The 25,456-nt window shown below is 50.8% G+C and overlaps 9 protein-coding genes across 9 annotated transcripts; 4 read left to right on the forward strand and 5 right to left on the reverse strand.

Moving 5' to 3' along the window:
* Positions 1 to 26: 26 nt before the first annotated feature.
* On the forward strand, positions 27 to 2,831 carry M431DRAFT_128674 (hypothetical protein; the record flags this gene model as incomplete). The annotated part of the gene is made up of 9 exons (XM_024912378.1): positions 27 to 59; positions 112 to 121; positions 179 to 198; positions 246 to 377; positions 440 to 693; positions 759 to 875; positions 931 to 1,261; positions 1,313 to 1,410; positions 1,476 to 2,831. Exons 3-9 carry the CDS (start codon positions 183 to 185, stop codon positions 2,829 to 2,831), a joined length of 2,304 nt encoding a protein of 767 aa, XP_024767790.1. The 5' UTR covers positions 27 to 59; positions 112 to 121; positions 179 to 182.
* A 362-nt stretch (positions 2,832 to 3,193) lies between these two features.
* Positions 3,194 to 6,210, reverse strand: M431DRAFT_487902 (hypothetical protein; the record flags this gene model as incomplete). Its single annotated transcript, XM_024916515.1, has 2 exons — positions 3,194 to 5,048; positions 5,099 to 6,210. 2 exons carry the CDS (start codon positions 6,208 to 6,210, stop codon positions 3,194 to 3,196), a joined length of 2,967 nt encoding a protein of 988 aa, XP_024767791.1.
* An 837-nt stretch (positions 6,211 to 7,047) lies between these two features.
* On the forward strand, positions 7,048 to 8,407 carry M431DRAFT_11109 (hypothetical protein; the record flags this gene model as incomplete). Its single annotated transcript, XM_024911785.1, has 3 exons — positions 7,048 to 7,134; positions 7,229 to 8,085; positions 8,140 to 8,407. The coding sequence occupies 3 exons, from the start codon at positions 7,048 to 7,050 to the stop codon at positions 8,405 to 8,407; spliced, it is 1,212 nt and encodes a 403-aa protein (XP_024767792.1).
* Positions 8,408 to 8,758: 351 nt separating this feature from the next.
* Positions 8,759 to 9,216, reverse strand: M431DRAFT_100599 (hypothetical protein; the record flags this gene model as incomplete). Its single annotated transcript, XM_024911228.1, has 2 exons — positions 8,759 to 8,992; positions 9,118 to 9,216. The coding sequence occupies 2 exons, from the start codon at positions 9,214 to 9,216 to the stop codon at positions 8,759 to 8,761; spliced, it is 333 nt and encodes a 110-aa protein (XP_024767793.1).
* A 750-nt stretch (positions 9,217 to 9,966) lies between these two features.
* Positions 9,967 to 11,420, reverse strand: M431DRAFT_11111 (hypothetical protein; the record flags this gene model as incomplete). The annotated part of the gene is made up of 2 exons (XM_024911787.1): positions 9,967 to 10,571; positions 10,640 to 11,420. 2 exons carry the CDS (start codon positions 11,418 to 11,420, stop codon positions 9,967 to 9,969), a joined length of 1,386 nt encoding a protein of 461 aa, XP_024767794.1.
* A 465-nt stretch (positions 11,421 to 11,885) lies between these two features.
* On the forward strand, positions 11,886 to 17,382 carry M431DRAFT_513865 (hypothetical protein). The gene is made up of 2 exons (XM_024920112.1): positions 11,886 to 12,127; positions 12,181 to 17,382. Exons 1-2 carry the CDS (start codon positions 11,946 to 11,948, stop codon positions 17,009 to 17,011), a joined length of 5,013 nt encoding a protein of 1,670 aa, XP_024767795.1. The 5' UTR covers positions 11,886 to 11,945; the 3' UTR covers positions 17,012 to 17,382.
* A 134-nt stretch (positions 17,383 to 17,516) lies between these two features.
* Positions 17,517 to 18,453, reverse strand: M431DRAFT_513866 (hypothetical protein). Its single transcript, XM_024920113.1, has 2 exons — positions 17,956 to 18,453; positions 17,517 to 17,886 (listed from the first exon to the last, which is right to left on the reverse strand). The coding sequence occupies exons 1-2, from the start codon at positions 18,166 to 18,168 to the stop codon at positions 17,689 to 17,691; spliced, it is 411 nt and encodes a 136-aa protein (XP_024767796.1). The 5' UTR covers positions 18,169 to 18,453; the 3' UTR covers positions 17,517 to 17,688.
* Positions 18,454 to 20,020: 1,567 nt separating this feature from the next.
* On the forward strand, positions 20,021 to 20,389 carry M431DRAFT_100605 (hypothetical protein; the record flags this gene model as incomplete). The annotated part of the gene is made up of 2 exons (XM_024911229.1): positions 20,021 to 20,156; positions 20,226 to 20,389. Coding segments are annotated over 2 exons (300 nt in total), but the record flags the coding sequence as incomplete, so codon positions are not given.
* Positions 20,390 to 22,809: 2,420 nt separating this feature from the next.
* On the reverse strand, positions 22,810 to 23,628 carry M431DRAFT_513868 (hypothetical protein). Its single transcript, XM_024920114.1, has one exon. The coding sequence runs from the start codon at positions 23,410 to 23,412 to the stop codon at positions 22,939 to 22,941; it is 474 nt and encodes a 157-aa protein (XP_024767798.1). The 5' UTR covers positions 23,413 to 23,628; the 3' UTR covers positions 22,810 to 22,938.
* Between the last annotated feature and the right edge of the window lie 1,828 nt (positions 23,629 to 25,456).

Below are 25,456 nucleotides of genomic sequence, written 5' to 3' on the forward strand. Positions count from 1 at the left end.
GAGCTTATGCATCCCCAGCGATCTTCCTGTGCTATTTCCTTACCCAAGGATATATCCAGGTATGTGCCCGTCACTCTCACGCACGCCACTGTATAGCTAACATACCCAATGAACAATATGCGTGAGTAAATTGTCATGGCTTCCTTCATGCGGGCTGACTGCTGAAGAACTGTCGCAGTTATATGTGTGATCTAAAAAGTATGCCGTGAACCCCGAAGAACTTGATCAAGTACTCACAGATACAGAAACTCTCGATGCGGGCGGCCACTGTGTCTTGGAAATGCCGTCAGGAACCGGCAAGACGGTATCACTGCTGTCTCTCATTGTGGCATACCAGCAGCACATGCCTGAGAAGCGGAAGCTTATATACTGCTCTCGTTCGTAGTCCTTCAACACAGTCTTGTCGGTTGGTCCATCGATGCTGACCTAATGTGCATAGGAACAATGTCTGAGATTGAAAAGGCTCTAGTCGAGCTACAGTCTCTGATGAAGTATCGTGCCGAACAGCTAGGCTACGAAGAAGAGTTTCGTGGCCTTGGATTAACCAGTCGAAAGAACTTGTGTCTTCATCCCTCTGTCAAAAGGGAAAAGAGCGGTTCAATTGTCGATGCTCGTTGCCGAAGTTTGACTGCAGGCTTCGTCAAAGAAAAGAAGGACCGAGGTGAAAATGTTGACGTTTGCACTTATCACGATGTATGTCTGTCTGCTTTAGATGAACTCTCTCTGGATCCCTGAGGGGCCTAACTGACGTGATGTAGAATCTTGATCTCCTCGAACCACATAACCTGATACCGAACGGTGTGTGGTCCTTTGAAGCGCTCTTACGGTACGGCGAAGAGCATAAGCAGTGTCCATATTTCACCGCACGGCGCATGGTACGATCGCCCCCATCAATTTTCCCCAAGAATTCCATCTAATGTTAGCAAATAGATGGAGTATTGCAATGTCGTCATTTTCTCATATCACTATCTTTTGGATCCAAAAATTGCGGAGCGTGTTTCAAAAGACTTCTCTAAAGATTGCATTGTGGTTTTTGACGAAGCCCACAATATCGACAACGTCTGTATCGAGTCCCTTAGCACCGACATTACCGAAGACTCGATCCGCAAGGCTACCCGCAGCGCTCAACATCTGGAGCGCAGAATTGCTGAAATGCGAGAGACGGACCAGGAGCAGCTCCAAAACGAATATGAAAAGCTTGTTCAGGGACTTCGTGAAACTGATGAAGCGAGACAGGAGGATGCATTCATGGCAAATCCAGGTATGTGACGCCCCTCCCATTTGGTCAATCATAGCTAAATCAGTATTGCAGCTCTACCAGATGACCTTTTGAAAGAAGCTGTGCCTGGAAATATCAGGAGGGCAGAACATTTCGTGGCTTTTTTGAAACGATTTCTCGAATATCTCAAGGTTGGCATGCCCATCTCTACACCTCTTCTTTTCCTTGGCCACCATACTGATCCACTTCATCCCAGACTAGAATGAAAGTGCGTCAAGTCATTTCAGAAACTCCGCCGTCGTTTCTGGCCCATTTGAAAGAGCATACATTTATCGAGAAGAAGCCATTGCGGTTTTGTGCTGAGCGACTTACATCCCTTGTCCGGACCTTGGAGCTTACGAATATTGAGGACTACCAAGCACTTCAAGAAGTGGCGACATTTGCAACTCTTGTCGCAACATATGAAAAGGGCTTCTTGCTGATCTTGGAACCGTACGAATCTGACACAGCAGAAGTCCCAAACCCTACTCTTCATTTTACATGTCTTGATGCGGCCATCGCCATCCGGCCTGTGTTTGAAAGGTTTTATTCAGTAATCATAACCTCCGGTACTATCTCACCCCTCGAAATGTATCCAAAGATGCTGGATTTTTCCACAGTCATCCAAGAATCATATAGTATGACTCTGGCGCGAAGATCCTTCCTTCCTATGATCGTCACCCGAGGCAGTGACCAAGCCTCAGTCTCATCGAGCTTCCAAGTTCGAAACGAACCGAGCGTTGTTCGAAACTACGGTAACCTCCTAACAGAATTTGCGAGGATTACTCCCGACGGCATGGTAGTGTTCTTCCCATCATATCTATACATGGAGTCCATTATTAGCATGTGGCAGGGTATGGGTATTCTCGATGAAGTATGGAAGTATAAACTCATCTTGGTGGAAACGCCCGACGCCCAAGAAACATCGCTTGCCCTGGAGACATATCGGACTGCTTGTTGCAATGGGCGGGGGGCAATCTTGCTTTGTGTCGCGCGAGGTAAGGTATCAGAAGGAATCGATTTTGACCATCAATATGGCCGAACCGTGCTCTGTATTGGCGTTCCGTTCCAATACACCGAGTCGCGAATCCTGAAGGCAAGACTTGAGTTTTTGCGAGAAACATATCGGATCAAGGAAAACGACTTCTTATCCTTCGATGCTATGCGCCATGCAGCTCAATGCCTGGGTCGTGTTTTGCGAGGAAAAGATGACTATGGTGTCATGGTCCTGGCTGATCGGCGATTCCAGAAGAAGAGAACTCAATTACCTAAATGGATCAACCAGGGCCTGCAAGATGCCGATACAAATCTGAGTACAGATATGGCTGTCAGCAGTGCTCGGCGGTTTTTGAAGACAATGGCGCAGCCATTCCGAAGTAAGGATCAGGAGGGCATCAGCACCTGGGGTTACGAAGATCTTATGCAGCACCAAAAGAAGATGGAGGAGGAGAGAGGAGAGGAGCCCCCGCCTACCATTTCCAATACAAGGCCAGTTCACGGCAGCATAGCTGCGACATACGAGTCTGATTTCGAAGACATTGATCAAGAAATGATGGAGCTGGAAGGCTTTTGAGCAGTTTTGTACTCATGCAAGCTGGGTATATAGGTCAGATATTCTCAAGAGTTCACAGTATGCTCACACAAACTCTAGTTAATTACAGTCTTTTCTAGGAGTCTGGGGATATTAGATAGTCTATACATTAATCATTTGCTAATTATCCATCCCATTGTTCCATTCTATCGTGCCGCGTGTAATACCATAAATCGTGTAAACCGTATATCAATCTCCCTCCCAAGCCCCTGAATTTCCCCAGCAGAACCATCAACAACCGAGAATAACTCCTCCGGAAATCGCCTTGCACCCAACGCAAACGCAGAAGAATAGATTGGAGGTGGGAAATCAAAGAATAAATGTACCGTGCCAACTCGGTCGAATTAGCTAGCAGTAGGTATCTGGCGCCTGGAAGTCTTGATAGCCCTCATCGCAGGCAATGTATTCGTCCGACCAGGCCGCCTACCAATCTCAAAACACAGCATGCGAATGAAATCCGTATTACTCCAGTAGGAGCTATGAGCGCTCAGCATGTTAAGGTACTGAATCTCCAACGGACCGCCGCCAGATCTGAGAAACCAGTCGATCTGGCCGTTGTCATTAAGAAGAAACGCCTTTTTCTCAGCAATTTCCTCTCTCGTGAAATCATGAACTTCGAGCTCCAACTGAGAGGGCAGGCGGACGGTGGATGGACGACCGTCATCGTTTGCTGATGAACTGGGGTTGGCGCCCACAACACTCCGCATCGCATCTCGGATGGACTTTAGAAACGAAGCAGAAGCGGTAGGGACATATGCGGTTCTGAGGCTGGCTGCATATCCCGGGTCTACTGCGCCGTTGAGCAGGTAGGCAATCGGATCTTCCTTGGCGAGAATATTATAAATGTTATCGACAGCCAAGCACCCAAACATGCCAACCTCACCACCGATGTTTTCATCCGTGGCATCATTCGCATCCACGCCTGGTTTAACGCGTCCACGGCGTGGTATAAGAGCCCCTCGTTCAAGTAACAAGAAGAATCCGGTAGGACTGCCCATCAGGAACAGATTCTTCGTATCAAACTCGAAGAACTTAGTCTCCGGCTCCGGGCGAGACAGGTCTAGCTGTGGTGCAATCGTTGGCTGTCGTGACAGAACCTCAACCGCCATGACGCTGCCGAGAGAATGTGCAACCAGATGAACACGTCCATTCTCAGCAAACCCGGGATTGTTCCTACACCAAAGGCGATAGACTCGATTCGCCTCCGACACCAAAGCGGCAATCATCTTTCCCTTGTGATGAGACATATAGAAGGGGATATCAAACATGACATCGGATATCATGCTCCGTATGGCGGGAATTGTATTGGGTTCAATGTCCTTCAAGCCGAAAGGTTGAGCGGCACTCGATTTGTCCGCCTCCATTCCAGTCTGAAGAGCTCCGCCGTCTTCAAAGGAAAGTCCTATTCTCCAGTTGAGCGGCAGAACCATGAGCCTGCTCTGGCTGTTGTGTAGAATCTCCTGCACCACAGGGCCCTGAAATTCGCTATCAACTAATCGCCGAAACCCGTTGACAGCGTGCGTGAAGTGGTAACTCTCAACCCTCTCGGCAATCTTTTGGCCAATTCCGTGAGCTACGAGCACCAAGTCAGTCACCTTGCTGCGATCTTTATCCGCTTCGCAAGCAGGACAAGTTTCTAATGAGCCGTTGCTGGAGGCGCCATGTGACGCAGATCTTGTGGGCTGTGATTTTTTCCCCCGATGCATACGCTCCCAACTCAGTCTATCGAAGCCCCGAACAACGGGAATGCCAACGTTCGTTCCCTTCATAATCTTTTGGATGGGCCGTCTACCGTGATATGCAGATGGCTGGAGGCTTGGCTTCAATAGAAAGGCATTTGTTCGATCTTTGTATATGACATTGTAGCTAGAATAGGCGCGTTGCTGGATGTTTTCGGAAGTGCCGTTGTCTGCTTGGGGCGGCTCAAGATGGCCTTCTGTGGCAGCTTCGCCCTGAAAGCAATATGCGGAACAGAAAGGATGCGCAGAAATCACAGGCTCGTCTGGTACAGGGGTATTTCGATATGCTCCATCGCCTTCCATCGGCCAAAGTCGATGAGAAACCTTTTCTTCTCCAGAAGCCCCAACTTCAATAGCACATCGTATTTCATCACGCCAAGTTTCGGACCAAGGGCGCAGTTCCTGATACCCAGCTTCCAGCTGATTAGCTACAACCGGCGGGACTGGCAGCATCGTATCTCTGAGAACAAGGTTAGCGACTGAATTAAGCAAAATTCCAACCTAACATACTTGTAAAACCAGGTACCCCTCGTCACAATGGCAATATCGTTAACGGGGGACCAGTATATGGGTTTCATCTGCAGCGTTTGCAACGACACCTTGTGTAATCGGGCCAGTCCAACTACGACATCCCTATCCTCGTCCTCGGGATTCGGAACAGCGTTCTCTATCCCAGTTGACTGTTCTGGTGGGATTTCATCGTTCGCCTCGGGATTTTTATCATCGATCTGCGGGGTTTCTATGGCCGGCTCATCGCTACGTTGTTGTTTTGCCGTTGTCGTCTGCTGGGTGTGTTCACTACTCAATACCCGCACAAACGGTCTACCAGAAATCCCATCGTCACTAGCAGTAACATATCCAGTGGTCCTACGTTCGCGGCGAATCCGAGTCTCGGGAGTACCATGAAGAGATGATGTAGCATCATCTGAGGGAGAAATGCGGTCAGAAGGGATGCCGCCGTGTCTCTCCCGAGTTAACAAAGGGTGCCGTATTGGTACATGCCGACGGCTGGTTGAGATACTCCGAAGTTCGTGGGGTTGGTTCATGACGGAAATCACATCTTTTACCACCTCATCGACATCGAATAGCGGGTTCGTCTTCCTCACCAAAGCACAAAATGCCGTATCAAGCTCTGCTAGGGCGTCGACGGCAAGTTGAGGGCAACAGGCGGTGAGTAGAGTTTCCGGAAGCGCCTCGGCGGCTTGAGTCGTTGATCCCCGCGTCTGGTTATCACTATGGATGTGTATATGCTTCGAGGCTAGCTCCTGGATGATTTGGTCGCGCCTCTCCATGTCAGATTTCGCAGCGTACGGGTCAGGCTCTCGGCCGTTTCTGATGGCTTCGTGTTGTGAACGGAGGCTCTCTGACATGAGGCCAAGCCAGGCCTGTTGTAGCATGTCATTATCGTCTTGAGAGAATGGGCGAAGCGGTCCTTTCGAAGGTTTAGAATCCGCGCTGCTGGAGGGAGCAGTGCCAGACAGCGGATCATCGATGGGATATACGGCCGTGTAAAAGAACTGAGCTTTGACAGATGGGAATCCATCTTCCTTATCCGCGTCGACGTCCGCGTCCGTGTCCGGGGTTGGTCGAAGGCGACAGGCAGGGCCTAGCGAATGCTCCATGGATGCGCGGATATGGACATCTAGAGGGGTTTGGATGTAGAAGCGGAAAAGGCCGGCTCTCGCCTGTGGTCCGCGTCATGATGCGAGGCTGCTTGGTTTTAAACACTCAAAGGAGCTGAAGGGGGATGATGATCCTAGCGCGCGAAAGCACATGGGCCAAAGGGAGCTGGGCGAGTGGCTATTAGGCTATGACGTGGCTGACTACCTACGGAGTACATGTGCTATCCATGATGCAGGTAGCAGCCAAGAGCTGTTGGTTTTAGCGGCATATGCCTGCTGGGTAGTGACATGCAATCGCTGCAGGCCGCCTGGTGTGAAGTACCTACTACAAAGTGATTTCATGAGGTAGTCACTACTCCGTACTGCAAAAGATATTTTTTACTAATTTATACATGTATTCACAAATCTAATGTAATATCGTGTAGGTTTTTTCAAGAAATTAGACTTTCTCAACAGCATCAATATGCTTTTCGACTTACTTGTTTACCCCAGTCCCTCCATATGCTCGTATATTAATCCCAAAGCTTCAATTCGTGGCCCAGCTTATGTCATCCTCCTTGATTGGCACTAATATCGGCACTAAGCTGCTCGGGATCGCTACCGTCCACCGAAACGCTGCACCTATCTTGTGACACTGGTGCATGATAAGCAGGGGCTCTGTCCATTATCCGGGGCGCAGCGGCTCTCTTTCATCCCTCGCCTCGTCTGCCTCTTTCTCTTCTCTCCCTCATCTATCTACATCCTCTTACCCAACTCTCGCCATTTCAACATCAATCGCCCCAGTCTTGCAGCCGCCTATCATCAATACGCATCTTCGCTCGAGCCACGTCGCCCAAGATGGCGATTCCTCGTAGCACCGTTCCGTTTCTGGTGGCCATGATGCTGCTGACGGGTGTCTGCAATACATTGGTTACCAAGTATCAAGTACGTGCTGAAAGAGCTACCTCTAGGGCTATGGAAATACTCCGTGCTTCACAGTCGCATTCTTTGAATTCGGATAGCCTAACAGGTGCTATAGGACAAGCAATGTGTTCGCAATTGCGAGGATGAGAATCCCGCTCGTCATGTCTTCTTCAACCAACCCGTGCTTCAGACGGCGCAGATGTTTGTGGGCGAGATGGGCTGCTGGCTCGTCGTAGGCGTTGCTGCGGCGTATCGCCGTCTTGCATCAAAGAGATCGCCCGCGGAGCGTGGCTACCAGGCCATCAATTCCAACCGAACCGACGGTGACGACGACGAGACGCTTGAAGATGACCAACCATCAGTTTTACGGGGCTACCGAATTCTGCTGCTGGCTCTGCCTGCCATCTGCGACATCTGCGGCACCACCCTGATGAACATTGGCCTCCTTCTTGTTGCGGCGTCTATTTACCAAATGACCCGAGGCGCGCTAGTCCTATTCGTGGGCCTGTTTAGCGTCGTCTTTTTGCGGAGGACGCTGCGTCTATTCCAGTGGATCTCATTAGTGGGCGTGGTTCTTGGAGTAGCTGTCGTCGGACTTGCTGGTGCTATTTGGCCCGACGTCAAGGCACATGTCGTCTCCTCTATCACGGATTCCCCAGAGGGGCTATCCGACGTTGCCAAGGCAGTCATTGGAGTTTTGCTGATTGCCGGAGCTCAAATTTTCACGGCCACCCAGTTTGTCTTGGAGGAGTGGATGCTCGAAAACTCCCCAATCGACCCCATCAAGGTGGTCGGCTGGGAAGGCCTCTTTGGCTTCGTCACCACGGTTGCCGTCATGATTGTTTTGCACTTGGCCATTGGACGGACAGAAGCCGGTCGATATGGCTATTTCGATGCCGCCGAAGGCCTTCGCCAAATGTGGGATGAAAAGGCCTTGCTCGTTTCCAGTGTCATTATCATGATAAGCATTGGGTAAGTTGGAATGCTCTCTTGACCAAGTGATATTGTATCTAACACCATTAATAGCGGCTTTAACTTCTTCGGGCTGTCCGTTACTCGCACCGTCAGTGCCACCTCTCGCTCCACCATTGACACCTGCAGAACACTCTTTATCTGGGTCGTTTCTCTCGGCCTTGGCTGGGAATCTTTCAAGTGGCTGCAGATTGCTGGATTTGCTTTGTTGGTCTATTCTACCTTTTTGTTTAACGGCCTCGTGCAGCCACCATTTGAATTTTTGCGTGCCGACGCAGAAACTGAGGAGCTTCTCCCTGAAGAACCAATCGAGCATAACTAAATCTTACTACAAAGATGCTTTTGGCTAATTACAGATGTATTACTGCAACTAAGACGGATATTTTGTGCAAGCTTGGCGGGATTTGTGGCGTACCGGCAGTGCCTGGGTGACTTGGAATAGGTTATCATTCGACATACACGTTTTCTCGTAGCGAGTTTAATGGGAGGCGTCTTAATACATAACATGTCTAAATTCGGCTCTTGAAACCATCACTCCAGCCCAAGGATGCTGTGCTTTGTCTGAAACTATCTGTTGAACGCCTATTGAAGCCAAAAGAAAACAAGGAAATGAATAAATAAATAAGAAGGGCCATCCTAATGAAATCATGCTAAAGAGGTGAAATTCGTACAATCAAGCGACGTTACATAGCAGCTCAGCTTCAAGGATGAACTTGCCCTCCTTGTACTTTTCAGAAGTCTCAAAAGCCTTGTCGTACTTCCAACCCACCGTTTCTTTGCACTGATGGCAGGCGATGTCACGGACAATGTGGCGGCCGGTGGTCATGTTACGCTCATTGGGGTCACCGGTGTCGATATTGACGACACGATGGAACAGGTAGGCCTTGCCATGCTGACCCCGGAAGTTCTGTGTTGTTTGCGCAATCCCCAGTTAGTTTCCCAGCATCACAGGCAGGCATGGGTGTAAGGCATAAGATTCAGGTTCAGGTTCAGGTTTAGGTACAATGCATGGCGGGGGATACGGATACGCACCCGAGAGATGATGTCTTCGTGGTTAGCAAGATGCGCCTTGCATGTCTTGCAACCGTAGATCTTGTTGCTGGTGAGGTAGGTGTTGTAGGCCAGGCCCATTGCTGCGGGACTGAGTGAGATGAGCGAAGCTTCAACAGTTCTCGTTCTTTACAGTGCCGCGATTTCAACAGAGCTTGCGACGACGATATCGCTGCTTGGCCGTCTGAAATGGCAGTAACCGTTAAGCCTCTTGATCTGTGAGACGAATCAGGTCCTTTAAATCGCTGGGGAAGAGAGAACAAGGCCGAAGCGAGTGGTGGAGAAAACAACAAGGGGAGCTGGTGCCTAGTGCCAGAGAGAGAGAGCCGCAGCAGCGCATTTGAAATATATAACGATCTAAGGTCGGATTGCCGCAATGCGCGCGCCTCGCAAGTCACCGGATCACACTATCAAGCACGGCGGAATGCGCCGGCCTTTTCCCGGGCTGCAACGGCGCCGCTTCTGGGTGCCTGTTTTGGGGTGTAAGTTTTGGCTTGGCTGCTGGCTGCCTTGGAAGGGCATGTCATTCATTGCGTAATTGTGCTCGTTACGTTTCCGGTCCGTCTGCCCGCTATTGTTACCACCTCCGCTGCATTAGCACATGCCACTAACTTCAACATCATAAAGGCAGCAATGAATGTACCAACAGATATACAGATGTAGACCAGATATCTTGAATATATGATAAGATTACTAAATATTACATACGCCACGCGTCGTACACCTGGACAGGCACCGGTATGCTTCAATAGCTGCCTTGTTTGAGACTCGCTGGATATGCATGTTTGTATTATTAGCTGTACCCCACCAAAGCCCACTACCTAGTACTCATCATGAGATGCCTTTAGCTAGTGACCAGAAGCTGTCCATCTTTGCGCGAGCCAAAACTTCTCTTGCCTCTGCATCCGTTTCACAAATCTTGCTCCCCCATTTCTTGAAGCCTCTCGCCTTTTGCTCTCCCTCGAATACTAACTTACATTCGTTCAGAGACATGTCCTTCAAGTCTCCATTGGAGTCCTCTGGTGATAGCCAGTCTCGCCCAGCCACATTATTTTTCTCAGGGTCTCTTGCCTGAGCGTTTTCTGTCCAGTTGATACGGTTCAGCATGAGCTTCTTGTACTTCTTAATGCTCCACTGTCCGCCTTCCACAATCACCAGGCTGAACTTGGGATGCATAATGCATGTTCCGGAAAGTGCCAGCTGATCAGCGTTGCGCCATATCTTGTAGCGGTGCTGGCCATTGGCAAGGCTGTTAACTTTGAATACGAGGACGTGGATGCCCTTGTCGGCATCTTTCTGCTGGTTTGTCGCATTCTTCTCGTGCTTTTGCTCTTTTGTGAGTTTTCGTGCCTCGTTGGCTTCGATGTGAGTCTCGTATCGCTCGGCAATCTCCCGATTTACTCGGGCCTCGACGGCAGTGGGATCCTTGACAGCAGCTGTGAAAGACTGGTTAGCGCACATGGCCCCAAAACATAGGTCCGTAGAAAGATATTGGAGCACATACCATCGCCCAGCACTCGCATGAGATTCCCCTTCTTCACTTTAGGTGGTGGTGCCGGCACCAGTCCAAGTCGGATTTTAGCTTGCATCTCCTTGAGTTCTGCCATTCTTCGCTGGCGTCGTATCTTGGCTTGTTCTTTCGAGGTCAGGTACATGGGCTGTGCCGTTACAGCATGCTTCTCCTGGGGAGGCTCAAGTGCAACCGGGTGTTGGATGTACTCGGTCACTATGCTATCAGGGGTCGTGATTTTGAGCTTCGAAGGATCGTCAATATCGTTGTAGGTCTTTCCGTCCACTAGGCCTTCATCCCACCATTCTACATCTGGGGGAGCGTCCACGACAAAATTCTTCTCCACGTCGAGATCCTCGTCAATACCGGCTTTGCGAGTTTGCTCCGCGATACGCCGTTTCATGGCCTCCAGGGCCGCCTGTCGACGCAAAGCATTGCCCTGTTGTATGTATTTTCCTTTCTGATTGAACGCCAGTTGTCGAGGCATCCGTTGCCTCCCCGTCGGTTCTTGTGCAGCCGCCTTGTCATCGAAGTATGGGTTGGGCCCATCTCTCAGCCGTTTTCCGTGTAAATCTTGTGCGCTTCCTCTGTCGAATCCATTGGTATGCGATGGTGAGCCTCGTGATGAGTGGGATTGGCCATTTGTCGTGTCAGACTTGCCAGCTGGTTTCCAGGAGCCCAAATCTTCTAGGGCGGGATGCAGTCCGACATTCAGGCCACCCTTTGCCCTGCTCGCGCCGACGGCGGCTGCTACACGGGCTTTGAGGGCAGCCATCCTGTCTGCAGCAGTTTCTGGCTTCTGTATTCTCGAGGATCCATCGTGATGGGGGCCCAGCCCTCCTGGCGATTGACTCATGAGGCGAGGCGGCTGCTAACGCGCAGCAGAACGTTGCGTGTGTATATCCGTACGAGATCCCAATGGTCTTGCTTCTCTTTGCCCCTGCCTCTTTCACTCGTTCTGCCTGTCGTCGTGTCTTCAAGATTCGTATATCGTAGGATCGGTATAGAAAAGCAAGGCTCCACACAGAAATGAGATGCGGCACTAGCCAGGCAGATAAAGCGATAGAGCTGGAAGAGTGAATGGCCAGCTTCTGCCGCTCTTTGCTGCATTAGCCTGGCAACCTTGGCTGTGGGGATTCCATCCTACCCACCACCTCACTAAAATTTTGCCATGTTCCACCGCCAAAAAATTCTAGTGGCACTAGCAACTCTCGCCAATTGACCTATTGTAAAAGATTGGCATGGCCTCAGCAAGCTCGCCAGGATCAGTCCATTCCTCAGCCAAGATCCTGTATTCGCCATGAATATTGCGCAGCCAGTTGCCTCCGAGGTGGAGAGTGTGGAATTCACATTTCTCTCCGCCAAGGAGATTCAGGCCATCTCTGTGAAGCGCATCGAAAATGAAAGCACTTTCGATAACCTTCTCAATCCCGTACCTGGAGGTCTGTACGATCCGGCTCTGGGCTCATGGGGCGATGCACCGTAAGTATTTAATTGTTTTGTAGGCAATATCAAGGCTTCTAATCATCTACTAGATGTGCTACTTGCAACCTGAATCAATCGAGCTGTCCGGGACATCCAGGTCACATCCAACTCCCAGTCCCCGTCTACCACCCAGTATTCTTGGATCAGGCCTACCGATTACTCCGCGCAACTTGCGTCTACTGCAAGGGATTTCGTCTACCACCAAAGGATCTTCACAAATACACCTGTCAGCTGCGCCTACTTCACCATGGCCTTATCAATGAAGCGCACATGGTAGGCTCGATTGGGGAGAATGACCTGGCAATCGAGATAAAAGAGGCGCTTGGAGAGGGGGACAGCGAGGCCGAGGATGAAAACTCTGGAGCTGATGGCGTTACTCGGCAAAGAGAAAAATACGTTCGTCAGTGCCTTCAGGGCATCAAGGTCAAGAGGGGAGAGGTCAAGAGGGGAAAGCATGAGGGTGCCAACGAGATGCGCCGTGAAATCATCAAGGACTTTCTCGCCGAGATCATCAAAAAGCGAGTGTGCTCTAGCTGCGGAGGCATTTCCCCAACCTATCGAAAGGACCGGTCTGTCAAAATTTTCGAAAAGTCCCTCTCAACCAAGGAAAAGGCAAAGATGGCGCAGAAGGCCCTCAAGTGGGGTGATGCCATGACCCGAGTCCACCATCGCAAATCAGCAACAACGAAGAAATCTGATACCAACGGCGATGTTACACAAATCAATGGCTCAGAAGACTCTCCCGAAACCCAGGATATTGAAATGGGAGATGCAGATGACGATTTTGCATCTGAAGATAGCGCTCAAAGATACATCAGCTCCATGGAAGTGCGGGCACGACTCGAGGAATTGTTCAGGAAAGAGCAAGATCTTCTCTCACTCGTATACAACGCCAAGCCTCCAACTCAGAGTTCACCAAAAGTTACTCCCGACATGTTCTTCATTACAGTTGTCTTGGTGCCGCCGAACCGTTTCCGACCTGAGGCTCGGACTGGAGACTCACAAATATCCGAAGCCCAGCAGAACGCCCTTTACAAGAACATTCTCGGCTGCTGCTCAAGCATTGCTCGTGTCTACAACGAGAAACGATCAGACATCACAAGCATGCACCAAGCCTGGACGGAGCTTCAGGACGCGGTGAATTCACTGATCGACAAGAACAAAAACCCTGTACAGGGCGCCGCTGCCGCGCGAAACGAAGACGGAATTAAACAGTTGCTTGAGAAGAAAGAAGGTCTTTTCCGTAAGAACATGATGGGAAAGCGAGTCAACTACGCCGCCAGAAGTGTTATTTCTCCCGATCCCAACATCGAGACCAACGAGATTGGTGTTCCTCCGGTGTTTGCAAAGAAATTGACGTATCCCGAACCGGTCACCAGTCACAACTTCAAAGACATGCAACAGGCGGTTATCAACGGTGTAGACAAATGGCCGGGAGCCTTTGCCATTGAAAATGAAAATGGCCAAATAGTCAACCTTCGCAACAAGTCTGTAGATGACCGCATATCTCTTGCCAACCAGCTGCTGGCGCCAACAAATAGCAGCGCGGCTCGCATGAAGAACAAAAAGGTCCATCGACATCTCACTAACGGTGATGTTGTTCTGATGAACCGTCAGCCTACACTGCATAAGCCGTCCATCATGGGTCACCGAGTCCGCGTTCTGCCAGGCGAGAAGACAATTCGAATGCACTACGCCAACTGTAACACCTACAACGCAGATTTTGACGGCGACGAAATGAACATGCACTTCCCACAAAACGAGGTGGCCCGTGTAGAGGCGTTGCAAATTGCCGACACCGACCACCAGTACTTGTCTGGCACTGCTGGAAAGCCCCTGAGAGGTCTCATTCAGGATCACATTTCCGTCTCAGTCGCTCTCTGCAGTCGAGACGCTGTTTTCACCCGGAGCGACTTCCAACAGCTAATATACAGTGCCCTTCGTCCTGAGAGCGGCCACATCTTGGGAGAGCGACTTCAGCTTCCTCCGCCAGCGATCATCAAGCCAGTGCCGAGATGGACAGGAAAGCAGGTTATCAGCACAATCCTCGCCAACATCAGGCCACCCAACTGCGGAGGGCTGACGATGAACGAAAACGCCCAAATCAAGGCCGAACAATGGGGCACATCATCAGAGGAAGGAACTGTCTTGATACAAGATGGCGAGTTCATAACAGGAATTCTCGACAAGTCTCAGATTGGACCTAGCTCAAGCGGTTTGATTCACGCCGTGCATGAGATATACGGACCTTCAGTCGCCGGCAAACTCCTTAGTAGCTTGGGCCGGTTGCTTACAAGATATCTCAGCATGCGAGCCTTTTCATGCGGAATGGACGACTTGAGGCTAACGGCAGAGGGAGAGGCAGCACGACGACGAGAACTTGTTGCGGCCGACAAGATGGGATTGGAAATTGCGTCAAAGTATGTCTCACTAGAGAAACAAGAAGACTCACAGAATCCGCTCCTGCTTGAGCGCCTTGAGGAAGTCATGCGTGACGACAGCAAGCAGGAAGGTCTCGATCTCCTGATGAACCAGGGAACCAAAGACATTACAGATGCCGTGCAAAAGGCGCTGATCCCCAACGGCCTTGAGAAGAACTTCCCGAAGAATCAGATGCAGGTCATGACCACTTCAGGTGCCAAGGGATCCCGTGTCAACGCCTCCCTCATTTCCTGCAACTTGGGACAGCAGGTTCTGGAGGGTAGGCGTGTCCCAGTCATGGTTAGCGGAAAGACTCTGCCTAGCTTCCGGCCATACGATACAAACATTCGAGCGGGTGGTTACATTGTCAACCGATTCTTGACTGGTATCCGACCACAAGAGTATTACTTCCATCACATGGCTGGACGTGAGGGTTTGATCGACACAGCTGTCAAGACATCACGTTCAGGTTATCTGCAGCGTTGTATCATCAAGGGAATGGAGGGCCTTACAGTCTCTTACGATACCTCAGTAAGAGACGCGGACGGATCCTTGATTCAGTTCCTGTACGGTGAAGATGGATTGGATGTCACAAAGCAAAACTACTTGAAAGACTTCCGATTTATCCTGCAAAACGTAACCTCGGAGGCGGCACAGCTCAAGTATGATCCCAAGGTTGGAGAACGCCTCGGCGCCAACCGACAGGCGTTCCAGAAATACATGAAGAGCGCCGTTCGACACGCCAAACTCAACGACCGAAAAGGAAAGGATCCCCTCACGGCCAGCTTCGATCCCGCCACGAACGCCTTTGCAACTTCAGAAACGTTCTACGAAGCCATGACAACTTATCTCAATGACAACGCCGATGGACTTGTACGGGAAAAGAACAGCCAGGACAAGACGTCTCTTAACCAGGTGAAGCTGAACAAGAAGAACGCGGAGATGCTTTTCGCCATGAAATATCTCCGGTCGCTGGTGGAGCCTGGCGAGGCTGTCGGCATCGTGGCTGGCCAGTCTATCGGTGAACCGTCTACACAGATGACGCTGAACACCTTCCATTTGGCTGGTCACTCAGCAAAGAACGTCACCCTGGGTATCCCCCGTCTGAGAGAAATCTTGATGACTGCCAGTAAGACGATTTCCACACCCGCCATGACGCTGTATCCAAACGCCGAGCTATCGGAGGAGGATACCGAAATTTTCACAAAGTCCATCAGCGTGCTGCGCATGAGCCAAGTACTGGATGGAGTCGTCGTGGAGGAAATGGTTGGCAAGGGCAAGCTCCGCGGCCTGGCCAAGATCTACAAGATCAAGCTCAAGTTCTTCCCGGCTGCAGAGTATTCCACCACCTATGCGGTTACGGTGTCGGACATCATGGGCACAGTAGAGAAGAAGCTTCTGCGAACGATCCTCTCCATCATGAAGAGAGAGGTCAAGAAGCGTCAATCGCAGTCGACAATGGCGACTCCCGAGATTGGCATCAAAGCAGGAGTTGTTGAGATGGCCAGGCCCGAGGGAGCAGCGGAAGGTGGTCGAGATGACGATGATGACGACGACGAAGAAGATGACGACGACGCCACCGGCGCCAAGAAGCGCGCAAACCGGAGCGAGGCTGTCTCTTACGGACCTAACGATGATGACGATGACGCTATTCAGAACGACATGTCCAAGGGAGCGGAAGACGATTCAGACGAGGAGGACGCGGACAACGCAACATCACAGAACAAGGATGAGGAAGATGACGAGGAGGACGGAAACAAGGCCCCCGTGTCATGGTCCGCCAAGGTGCGGGCAGAGCGCGTGCTCAATGCCTACGCGGAAGTAACAGACTTCCAGTGCGATGACAAGGGCGGCGAGTGGTGCGACGTGACGCTCGAGTTTGACGTGAACATTCCCAAGGTGCTGATGCTCAACATTGTCGAGGACGCAGTCCGCCAGACAGTGGTGCAGCAAGTTGCCGGCGTCGGATCGTGCATGGTGGCTCAGGAAAAGAACGAAAAGGTCATCAACACGACAGGCGTCAACCTCCGGGCAATGCAGAGATACAGCGACTTCATTGACCCGCACCGCATCCAGACCAACGACATTGCGGCGGTGCTAGAGGTCTACGGCGTGGAGGCCTGCCGCGCCAACATCGTGCGGGAGCTGTCAGGCGTCTTCGGAGGCCACGGCATCAAGGTGGACAACCGACATCTCAACCTGATTGCCGACCACATGACGAGAGGCGGCGACTTCACAGCCTTTAGCCGCATGGGCCTCAGGGGCAACGTCAGTCCCTTTACCAAGATGAGCTTCGAGACGACGCTCGGGTTCCTCAAGGATGCCCTGCTGGATGGCGACTGGGACGATCTGACGACGCCGAGCAGTCGTCTGGTGATGGGCAAGCTGGGCAGAGTCGGCACCGGTGGATTCGACGTGCTGACCCAGCTGCCAACTTATTATGTGAACTCATTAGCGTAAACGGATGTGTCTTGGGAATCGTGTGCACGCATCTGTATGCAAAATGGATGAGTGTGTATTTAATTTACTATATAGATTTAGGATTAAAAAAAAAGTGTAGAGATGGTAATGTGATTGAGATTCCGATGATGGCGGTGATACCCGACCGATGGCGTAGTCGAGCGATTGCAGTGACCGATTGAAGCCTCAGTGCGGGATATTTCGCGATGTTGTCACAGCAAGACGGCGGTTGCGCTTCTTCGGTGCCGGGCGGACGTGGACGCGCCACTTGCCACCGGCGATTGAGTCACGGCACTGCAGATTAGCGCTACGTAATCTCAAGATGCGGCATCGCGTTTGTTATGGGAACGCGTCTTCTGTCGACGTCGCTGCCTAAACACCGGGCAGATTGCGCGATTGATGATGCGCGTTTTACAGGCAAGACACGATGAGGACATTCACGATGGAGGCACAAGATGTAAAGTGATGCAGTTATTATAGTTCGTTAACCCGTGAGGCCGTGAACCTCGTTTGCATTTATGCAGTGCTTTTTCCCTGACGCACTGGTAATATACATTCCGAACCATAAAGGGGAATAAAAACTCTCATTTGTAACGCCTGATTATCCCTTGACCCCAGAAACACTCGTGTGAAAAGCAAAAGTCATGTCTGCAACGTTCCTCCCAAAGTCATCCAACTTAGTTGCGCTCACCACGGAGGCGGCGGGCGAGCTGGATGTCCTTGCTCTGGATAGTGACACGCTTGGCGTGGATGGCGCAGAGGTTGGTGTCCTCGAAGAGGGAGACGAGGTAAGACTCGACGGACTCCTGGAGGGCGCCAATGGCGGAAGACTGGAAGCGGAGATCGCTCTTGAAGTCCTGAGCGATTTCACGGACCTGTTTGATTGAAGTGTTAGAGACGCGATGATGATATTGATTATTGTATTAATGTGTTCATGTACTTACCAGACGCTGGAAGGGGAGCTTGCGGATCAGAAGCTCGGTCGACTTCTGGTAACGACGAATCTCACGGAGAGCGACGGTACCAGGCTTATAACGGTGAGGCTTCTTGACACCTCCGGTGGAGGGAGCGCTCTTGCGGGCAGCCTTGGAAGCGAGCTGCTTGCGGGGAGCCTTGCCACCAGTGGACTTACGGGCGGTCTGCTTGGTGCGGGCCATGATGAGTTGTTGTGATGTGTTGACTGTGAAGATGCTTGAAAAAAGACTTTGTGGGGCTGAGAGAAGATGGCAGTGTAGAAGGGAAAACTCCGAGAAGCGGGCGGGGGAAGATGCTTTAATAGTTGAGCCTAGCGCACGCCTGAGGTGGCGGCTGATCTGGGTTGCACGCTTGGACCGTGCGCAGCGCGCGTCAGTAAGAGAAAAAAAAAAAATAGGGAACCCGTTAGCCGTTAAAGCCAAGGGGGGGCAGGGAAATAGCAGTGCAGAGGCAGAGAGAAAAAAAAGGGAGCCTGTTAGCGCTTCTTTTCCTTCCCCCCCCTTCTTTTTTTCTGTGGAACGTCAGACGCCCCCCCACCTGCAGCGCCGAAACGGGCGAATCCAGGTTGGCTGATGCGGAACCGGAAGCTGCGAGGAGGGCCGCAAAAAAAAAAAGGGCGAGCGCGTTCCTTTTTTCTGATTGGCTGCCTGGGGGAATGTTTTTTACGATCGCAGCCTAGATTCGATTTGCGAGGTACCGAGTGCATGTAGCTGCGTGGGAGGCATCTCTTCAGCTTGCTTACCCTGGATGCAAGATGCACGATCTGGTGATGCAGCTGTAGATGAGCGAAATACGGGTAGATTGCAATTTACGTGCGATGAAGTTCTTCTACAGTGATGTGATTTTTATTTCGTATGTGTTGCACTATGAATTTGGTTGTTGTTTTGTTGGTCGAGGTTGAATATTAAAATGATACTTGGAAGCTGTAGTTGGATTACAAGGCACCACTGTTTAGTCTTTGGTGTAGATTCGGCAACAACCCCCAACATCAAACTCAAGATGACGCAAAACATGCCAGTGGATAAACTGAAACTACGCCTCCAAGACTACTACGGCGACATGTGAGGGTAAACAATGGATAGGACTAAAAATAAACGTAAACGGTGTTGAGGGCAGATGGATCCATGCGGCAAGCATCATGGCGATGGAGTCCTTGGGATGGAGCAATTCAATATGAACCCATGGTCTACTTGTGATTGCAATACTATCGCCATATAATTCAAAGTACTCATGCTCCAGATGCTAATACTACGGGTGCTTGGACATCCTCGTGATTCGATAGACGAAGCAACACAGGCACCAAGCCCTATCAACACCAATGCTACTCCATAGTCTCCTCCTCTTTGTGTCAAACAGATCAGATGCAACAAAGGCAGCTTGCTCGTATGGACACCAGACAAAACGAGCTTAGACTCACCCATTAAAAAAATAAATAAAACAAACCAAAACCAGCCCATCCAAGGCATCCAAAGCTCGTGATTGGGACGTGTCTTTTTTTGTTTACCTTTTTTCCCAGCCCGCCCCACACATCCTTTCCCGCGCCAGCAGTACGTACCGTGTTTTATTTTTTTTTGCAGCAATCGCCCTTTTTTCTCCTTTGAATCACTTACCCAAAAAAGGCCCACCACAGCACCAAGGCCCCCGTTTTTTTCCCTCTCCATAATCGATCAGTGATCTGGGCCGCTGCTACTTAAACTGGCGTGTTGCCACACTTTGCCTTTTCCCCTCCCCTCTTTTATGTACGACTTACTGTTTACCATCTGCATCTCTTTTTGATATCTCAAACTCCCAAAACAACCCACATCAATCATCATGACTGGACGTAAGTAACTTCCTATTTTTACTTGCCTCATCCATGCTTGGCGATGCTGGTCCATCGTCGTCGCTGTCTCCAGTCTTCAGCTGCTGTCGCCTTAAGCCTTGCGGCTTGCATGGTGCCTTAGCTTCGAAGCTTCAGCCTCGGCCTTGACGCGTCTGCCAGCTACCTCCATCGCCACTTCAAGATCATCTTGATTAACAATCTACAATACAGGCGGCAAAGGTGGCAAGGGCCTCGGCAAGGGTGGTGCCAAGCGTCACCGCAAGATTCTTCGTGACAACATTCAGGGTATTACCAAGCCCGCTATCCGACGTCTCGCTCGTCGTGGTGGTGTCAAGCGTATTTCTGCCAGTAAGTTTCCACTCATCGACATGCTACCTTCAGCTTGACACATGTCTCTAACACTGTCTTCCTTCACAGTGATCTATGAGGAGACCCGTGGTGTCCTCAAGTCCTTCCTCGAGGGTGTCATCCGTGATGCCGTCACATACACTGAGCACGCCAAGCGCAAGACCGTCACATCACTAGACGTTGTCTATGCCCTGAAACGACAGGGCCGCACCCTGTACGGTTTCGGTGGTTAAGCGATCTGCCACCAGGTCGGGTCGACATAATGTGTTATTCGCGTGTTTGTTACGATTGGGCTTTTCACTATGGGCGCGGGTCATTGCTTTTTGAGATTTTGTACTGTACAACGTACTGGGAAATGGGTGACTTCCGAAAGGGGGTAATTGAGACTTATTCAGTGGTGACCTTGAAATAAAGCATCACATATACTCTACAAGTAAAATCTTTCTGCCTGACTGTGAACAAGACTCTATCTTGCCTACTTAAACCTGTGATATCCGTGAACGCGTATGACTCAACCCCGCTCGCCACGTATCTGAAAGAGATGGGGAGGCGAAGAGCTGTGTTGTTCCCGTGACGCGTGACGCGTTGTTGCTGTCTGAATGTCCAAATCTCTTTGCCGAATATGGAGCTTGCCCGTGTCTGTATCGATAGAGGAGAGCTCGTCTCCACATGTCCGAGTAATGGACTAGATGAACTCCAGATGTCAAGGCTCAGCTTGCAACCAGCCACGTTACATGAGTTGCTATGCTACGTGTATAGATACTTGTTCTGTAAGTACACGTCCTTTACGGCAATAAGACGTTCGGGACTCATGCAAGGATACGGATATTGGAAATGGTATTGGCTGTTAGCCACTGCAAGGGTTCGATATAAAAACCCAATACGGAGTTTATATATGATAGCCCAATATGCAAGATCCAATATTCGATGCTACAGCTTACAGCGCATCCAATTTTGTGACTCATCAACATTTCATCTCCTCTGCCCAAATGCCAAGCAACCTTTCGTAAAAATGGAAAAAGAGACACAGTGGGTTTATTGGGCTTGAATCACCCAAAACCGACCACGTAAAAACAGAGAGTGGTTCGAGGTGTCATGTGGTTGGCCGCTTATGCGCTTCGCCGGGGGACCCAAGGCTCTCAAGGCTGTCTTTCTATCGCAACTCACAATCCTATCACGAGCTCGAAAAAAAAAATTGGTAGTGGTGAAAATCTTACCCGATGATATGCGATTGGGTTCTGATGCCTCTGCCCCTACTTTACGAGTAACCTACCTGAAAGGAAGAAAAAAAGAAAAGGGGGAGGAAGGAAAAAAATTGAATAGGCTGCCAGCTTTGCTGTCCAATGGAGATACTGGTCCGGGGTTTGGCAGTGACACACAGCATCAAAGTTGGTTTGGTTTGGCATTTACTAGCCAGACACCCTCCCATCTGAATTTTCAGGATGCATCTGCATCTTTTTTGATTGCATCCCTGCATAGCGGAATAGAAGGGGACAGGAGAAGAAAAAAAAAAAAGAGCCAACGCATGTCGGTCGGTTAAAATAGAAAGTTCAAACAGCACAACACAGCTGGATGGATGGAGCCTGTAAAACAGGAGAACCACACCAAGACCCAGACCAGACCAAAGCAAAAGAAAAAAAAAGGGCAGCACAGACGCACGTACGCATGCATGCACAAGAGACAAGACGGCACGTCGCAGCTCTACAGGGGGGGAGAGGAAAAAAAAAAAAAGCTATGGATGCGCTGCAACATGTCCCAACGCGGACCCGCCGATGCCAAAAACTCACTGAGACAGCCTAAACTGAGAATTTTTCGGGCTTTGCATTCAGAGACATAGGCGAAGCCTAAAAAAAGCAGAAGAGAGCCCTACTACGGAGTACGGGCTACCTAGACAGAGAAAAAAATCCACGTGGGCAGGGGGAGGATTTTGGGTAAGGCCTAGACCGGATCTGCATCGGCGGGTAAAGGCGATCCGAGGGGGGGTGGAGCCACCACATGTTGGGACGAGGAGCCACATAATCTAGACCGGAGGCCCGGAGAAGAGGCTCCACGAAATACTGCCGGGCGGTATTGCATGTTGCATGTTGCATTTGTCTTGCATTTTTTTCTCGGGTTCGGGACGAGAACGAAAAAAGAAAAAAAGTTGCGCCAGACGGGACGAAAGGACGAGACAAGACAAGGGGCGGCTGGGCTTGGGCTTGGGCATGCACTTGGACTTTGGGCTGAAGGTTGACATACCGAGTTGCTCAAACTGCGACATCGGTACTGTATCAGGCTGCTATGCTATGTATCCTCGTACAAGGCAAATGCACACGCGGCTGATCTGAGATTACGGGGGGGAAGAAACGCACTCGGTGGCCAATATGGTTCGCACGCCCAGCGTTTGCTCTCCTGTGTCGTTTGTAATGTATGGCGGGCATGCTCATGCTTGGGCTGAGGTGATGCGCGTCTGATTCCGGCTAGCATGCCGAACCTTAGCGAGTTGATAGTATCGCCATTATATTGGATGTTGGATCGATATTGTCCCGTTGTATTGGGCCAAGGTGCATTGCTCTATTGGCGGGCTAGCAGCTGATCACGAGACTTTCTTGCCAGATGACTTGACAGGACAAGAACCAACAAACAACAACAATAGCGGGAGGGGGAATTCATTCAGCTGGTCAATATTTCAATATGGAGAGAGGGGTTGATTTCAATTCAATTCAATTACTACAGGAGGGGTATCCGTGGGACCACCTCGGCAGATACCAGTAGAGGCAAAGGGAATCCCGCAACTGACAACTCAAACCCCGAAGCCTATCCGTCCTCTTATCCAGGGCGGCGAATTCTGACGTTGCTGATCCGACATCCGTCGCGCGGCACGGCAGTCAGGGACGGGATGCGGCAAGATTTGGCAATTCGTCTGTGTTGCTGTTGCTGCCTTATTCACCAGAAATGGAATCTCGCGGATCAAAAGGGAAGTGTGGGAAGTTTCGCGCGGTACTTGGTGCGAGTTGGAGCGAAAGCGAAGGGAGCCGCGGAAAGGCTTCGGGGCCGCGATTCCGGGGCAAGCGGCCAGATACCGACCTGGGTCCGAGTTCGCCGGGTCGTAGATCACGAGGCTGGTCCTTAGACTCAAAATCCCAAGGGTTTGGTTATGGTGTGGCTCTAGATCTCTCTTGTCACTTTCAGTACTAGGTAGTGCCGTGCCGGCCTGTGGGCAGAGAGAGACTGGACGGACGTGGAACTCCTCTGCCGCCGGCGCATCGCATCTCATATCAGCCGCGCAAGGTTTCAGTCCAAGTTTCCCCCGGTCGAAGAGAAGCCTCGGCCCAACAAGAAGCGTCGGACAAAGCCATTCAGCCTCAAAGGACTGGGAGTTGTCAAAGTGTCGATCAGGCCGAGACGAATCTTAAATTTTTTTTTCTCTGCCGTTCTCAGCTCCCTGGCTCTAGTGCCGGCAGAACGATGCATGCAAGAGCCCAGATCGCGGGAAGTGTGTGTGGCTGAGCTGTGCCAGAATCTGGCCGCCCATTGGCCGCTGGCAGCCGGCGGTCTCCGAACAAAGGCCAAGGTCGGCCATCCCGACTCCCTCCAAAATCAGCTGCGTCTTGAACAAACCAGCTCGCAAACATTCTCTCTTCTCGCGTGCCGACATGCAGGAGAAGTTGAAAATTTTTTCATTTCTCCTTTTCCCCTCGGGACTGCCATCTGCAGCACACAGCAGCACACACAGCACACCTCCATAGCCTAATTCCTCTTGCTTGTTTGGTATTTGCATGCATTGGCGGTTTCGCTTGGGGATCGCGCCCGAAGCGCTTGGGATCGGGTGTACTCGCACTCGCAGTCACAGCGTAAGTTACGGCGCTGCACTTGCACTGCATGTCACGCAACCAAAGTGTGCCCATATCACCCGATTACACATCCGGTCAATGGGATGAGGTAACAGGTGCACATCTTGCCATTTTTCAAGGTGGGCAAGTAAACTTTGGCGAGACATGACAGATGATGAGAAAAAAAAAAAAAGGTCGATATTGGTGCTTAGATCAGTCATCGAAAGCAAAAAGGTTTGCTTTGCAGACACCCCCAATTAGTAATTCCCGTGCGGAACTGTCTTTTTCCTTCTTTTCGGCGTTTGGCATCAAAATCCCTTGGTCAGCGAACCCCGAGCCCGTGCGCTTGGGAAAAGTATGGGGGATTGACTTTTCGAGGGAGGGTCATGTGACCTTAGTACGTACCGCAGGTTTTAGTAACAGGTTGCAAGTTTTTTTTTAGAAATTCCCAACGCCAATGTTGGCTGTGGTACGTACCCGCCTCGTATGTAATGTGTACTCGTACCTGTATGCACTGCGCCGGAAGGGGCAAGCCCAAGAACAAGAAAAATCTTGAATGTTTTGCTTGCTTGCGCTGCCAGACTGTGGCTGAGACCAATGAGAATCTGTGCTGTACAGACAGAGCGGACCGGCATGCGCTGGGCAAGGATCTTGTTCGATCGCTCTCAAACTTGATACGCCAGCCTATACGTCACATTCAGGTTGTTGCAACTGTTTTTTCCGCTTGTGGTTCCCGCGCTTGCTGAGCTAACACAATGCCATGTCCGTTAGTCAACCTTTTGTCGGCGAAACGTTTCATGGGCTATCATAGCCATTAACACCGAAAGGAGAAATATTCTGTGAAAAAAAGGTTTGCTAAGTCTAATCGAGGAGGGCTGTGGAAAGCCATTGACGGGAAAATTCTAGAAGTCTCTGCCCGCTACGGCGATGTGGCTGCCCCGTCTGTCCAGTTCGGTGACAGCCATACAGTCAGACACTTGGCTGGTGTTGGACCCTTGGCCGAAGCCACAGGCACAAGCCACAGGTATGTGGCATGTCCCTTCTCCGCGGCTGTGCCTGGGGCGTGTGAAGTGGAAGTTGCACGGATTCCGAACGTGGCCGCGAGAGGCGATGCGATGCGAAACTACTGCAATTATACGATAGCGATGCCGATGCGAGCTGATAGTTGAGATTTTAATGCTGACAAGTGACTGACTAGGTAGGGGGGACGCAATCCGTTGGTTCGTATGCGGCATACGCAGGCAGAGGACGTGCAAGAGGAACTGCCTAGCATAACATGTACCATACCAGACCAACCGCCGTGCAATGACATGACAAATGACCGATGAGTTGGGAGTTAGTCATACGCGCACCACGCAGCCATGACCAGGTTCCTGACTTGCCTTGCGAAGCCGCGGAGTCCATTGCCCTATCAAGCGCCGGTCTCTGCATCTGCTCAACCAAGCATGACACGCTGCTGAGTCGGCATATCTGCTAGTGACCTTGAAG

This window comes from Trichoderma harzianum (assembly GCF_003025095.1).
Source record: "Trichoderma harzianum CBS 226.95 unplaced genomic scaffold M431scaffold_28, whole genome shotgun sequence".
Classification (NCBI taxonomy): Eukaryota; Fungi; Ascomycota; class Sordariomycetes; order Hypocreales; family Hypocreaceae; genus Trichoderma; species Trichoderma harzianum.

What these genes read in the sequence shown, in the direction of transcription:
- M431DRAFT_513865 (XM_024920112.1), top strand. Translation starts at nt 11,946, where the DNA reads ATGAATATTGCGCAGCCAGTTGCCTCCGAGGTGGAGAGTGTGGAATTC. An exon ending in GGCTCATGGGGCGATGCACC is followed by an intron (nt 12,128 to 12,180) that starts GTAAGTATTTAA and finishes ATCATCTACTAG; the next exon opens with ATGTGCTACTTGCAACCTGA.
- M431DRAFT_513866 (XM_024920113.1), bottom strand. Translation starts at nt 18,168, where the DNA reads ATGGCCCGCACCAAGCAGACCGCCCGTAAGTCCACTGGTGGCAAGGCT. An exon ending in AGCTCCCCTTCCAGCGTCTG is followed by an intron (nt 17,887 to 17,955) that starts GTAAGTACATGA and finishes TCAATCAAACAG; the next exon opens with GTCCGTGAAATCGCTCAGGA.
- M431DRAFT_513868 (XM_024920114.1), bottom strand. Translation starts at nt 23,412, where the DNA reads ATGAGATGCGATGCGCCGGCGGCAGAGGAGTTCCACGTCCGTCCAGTC.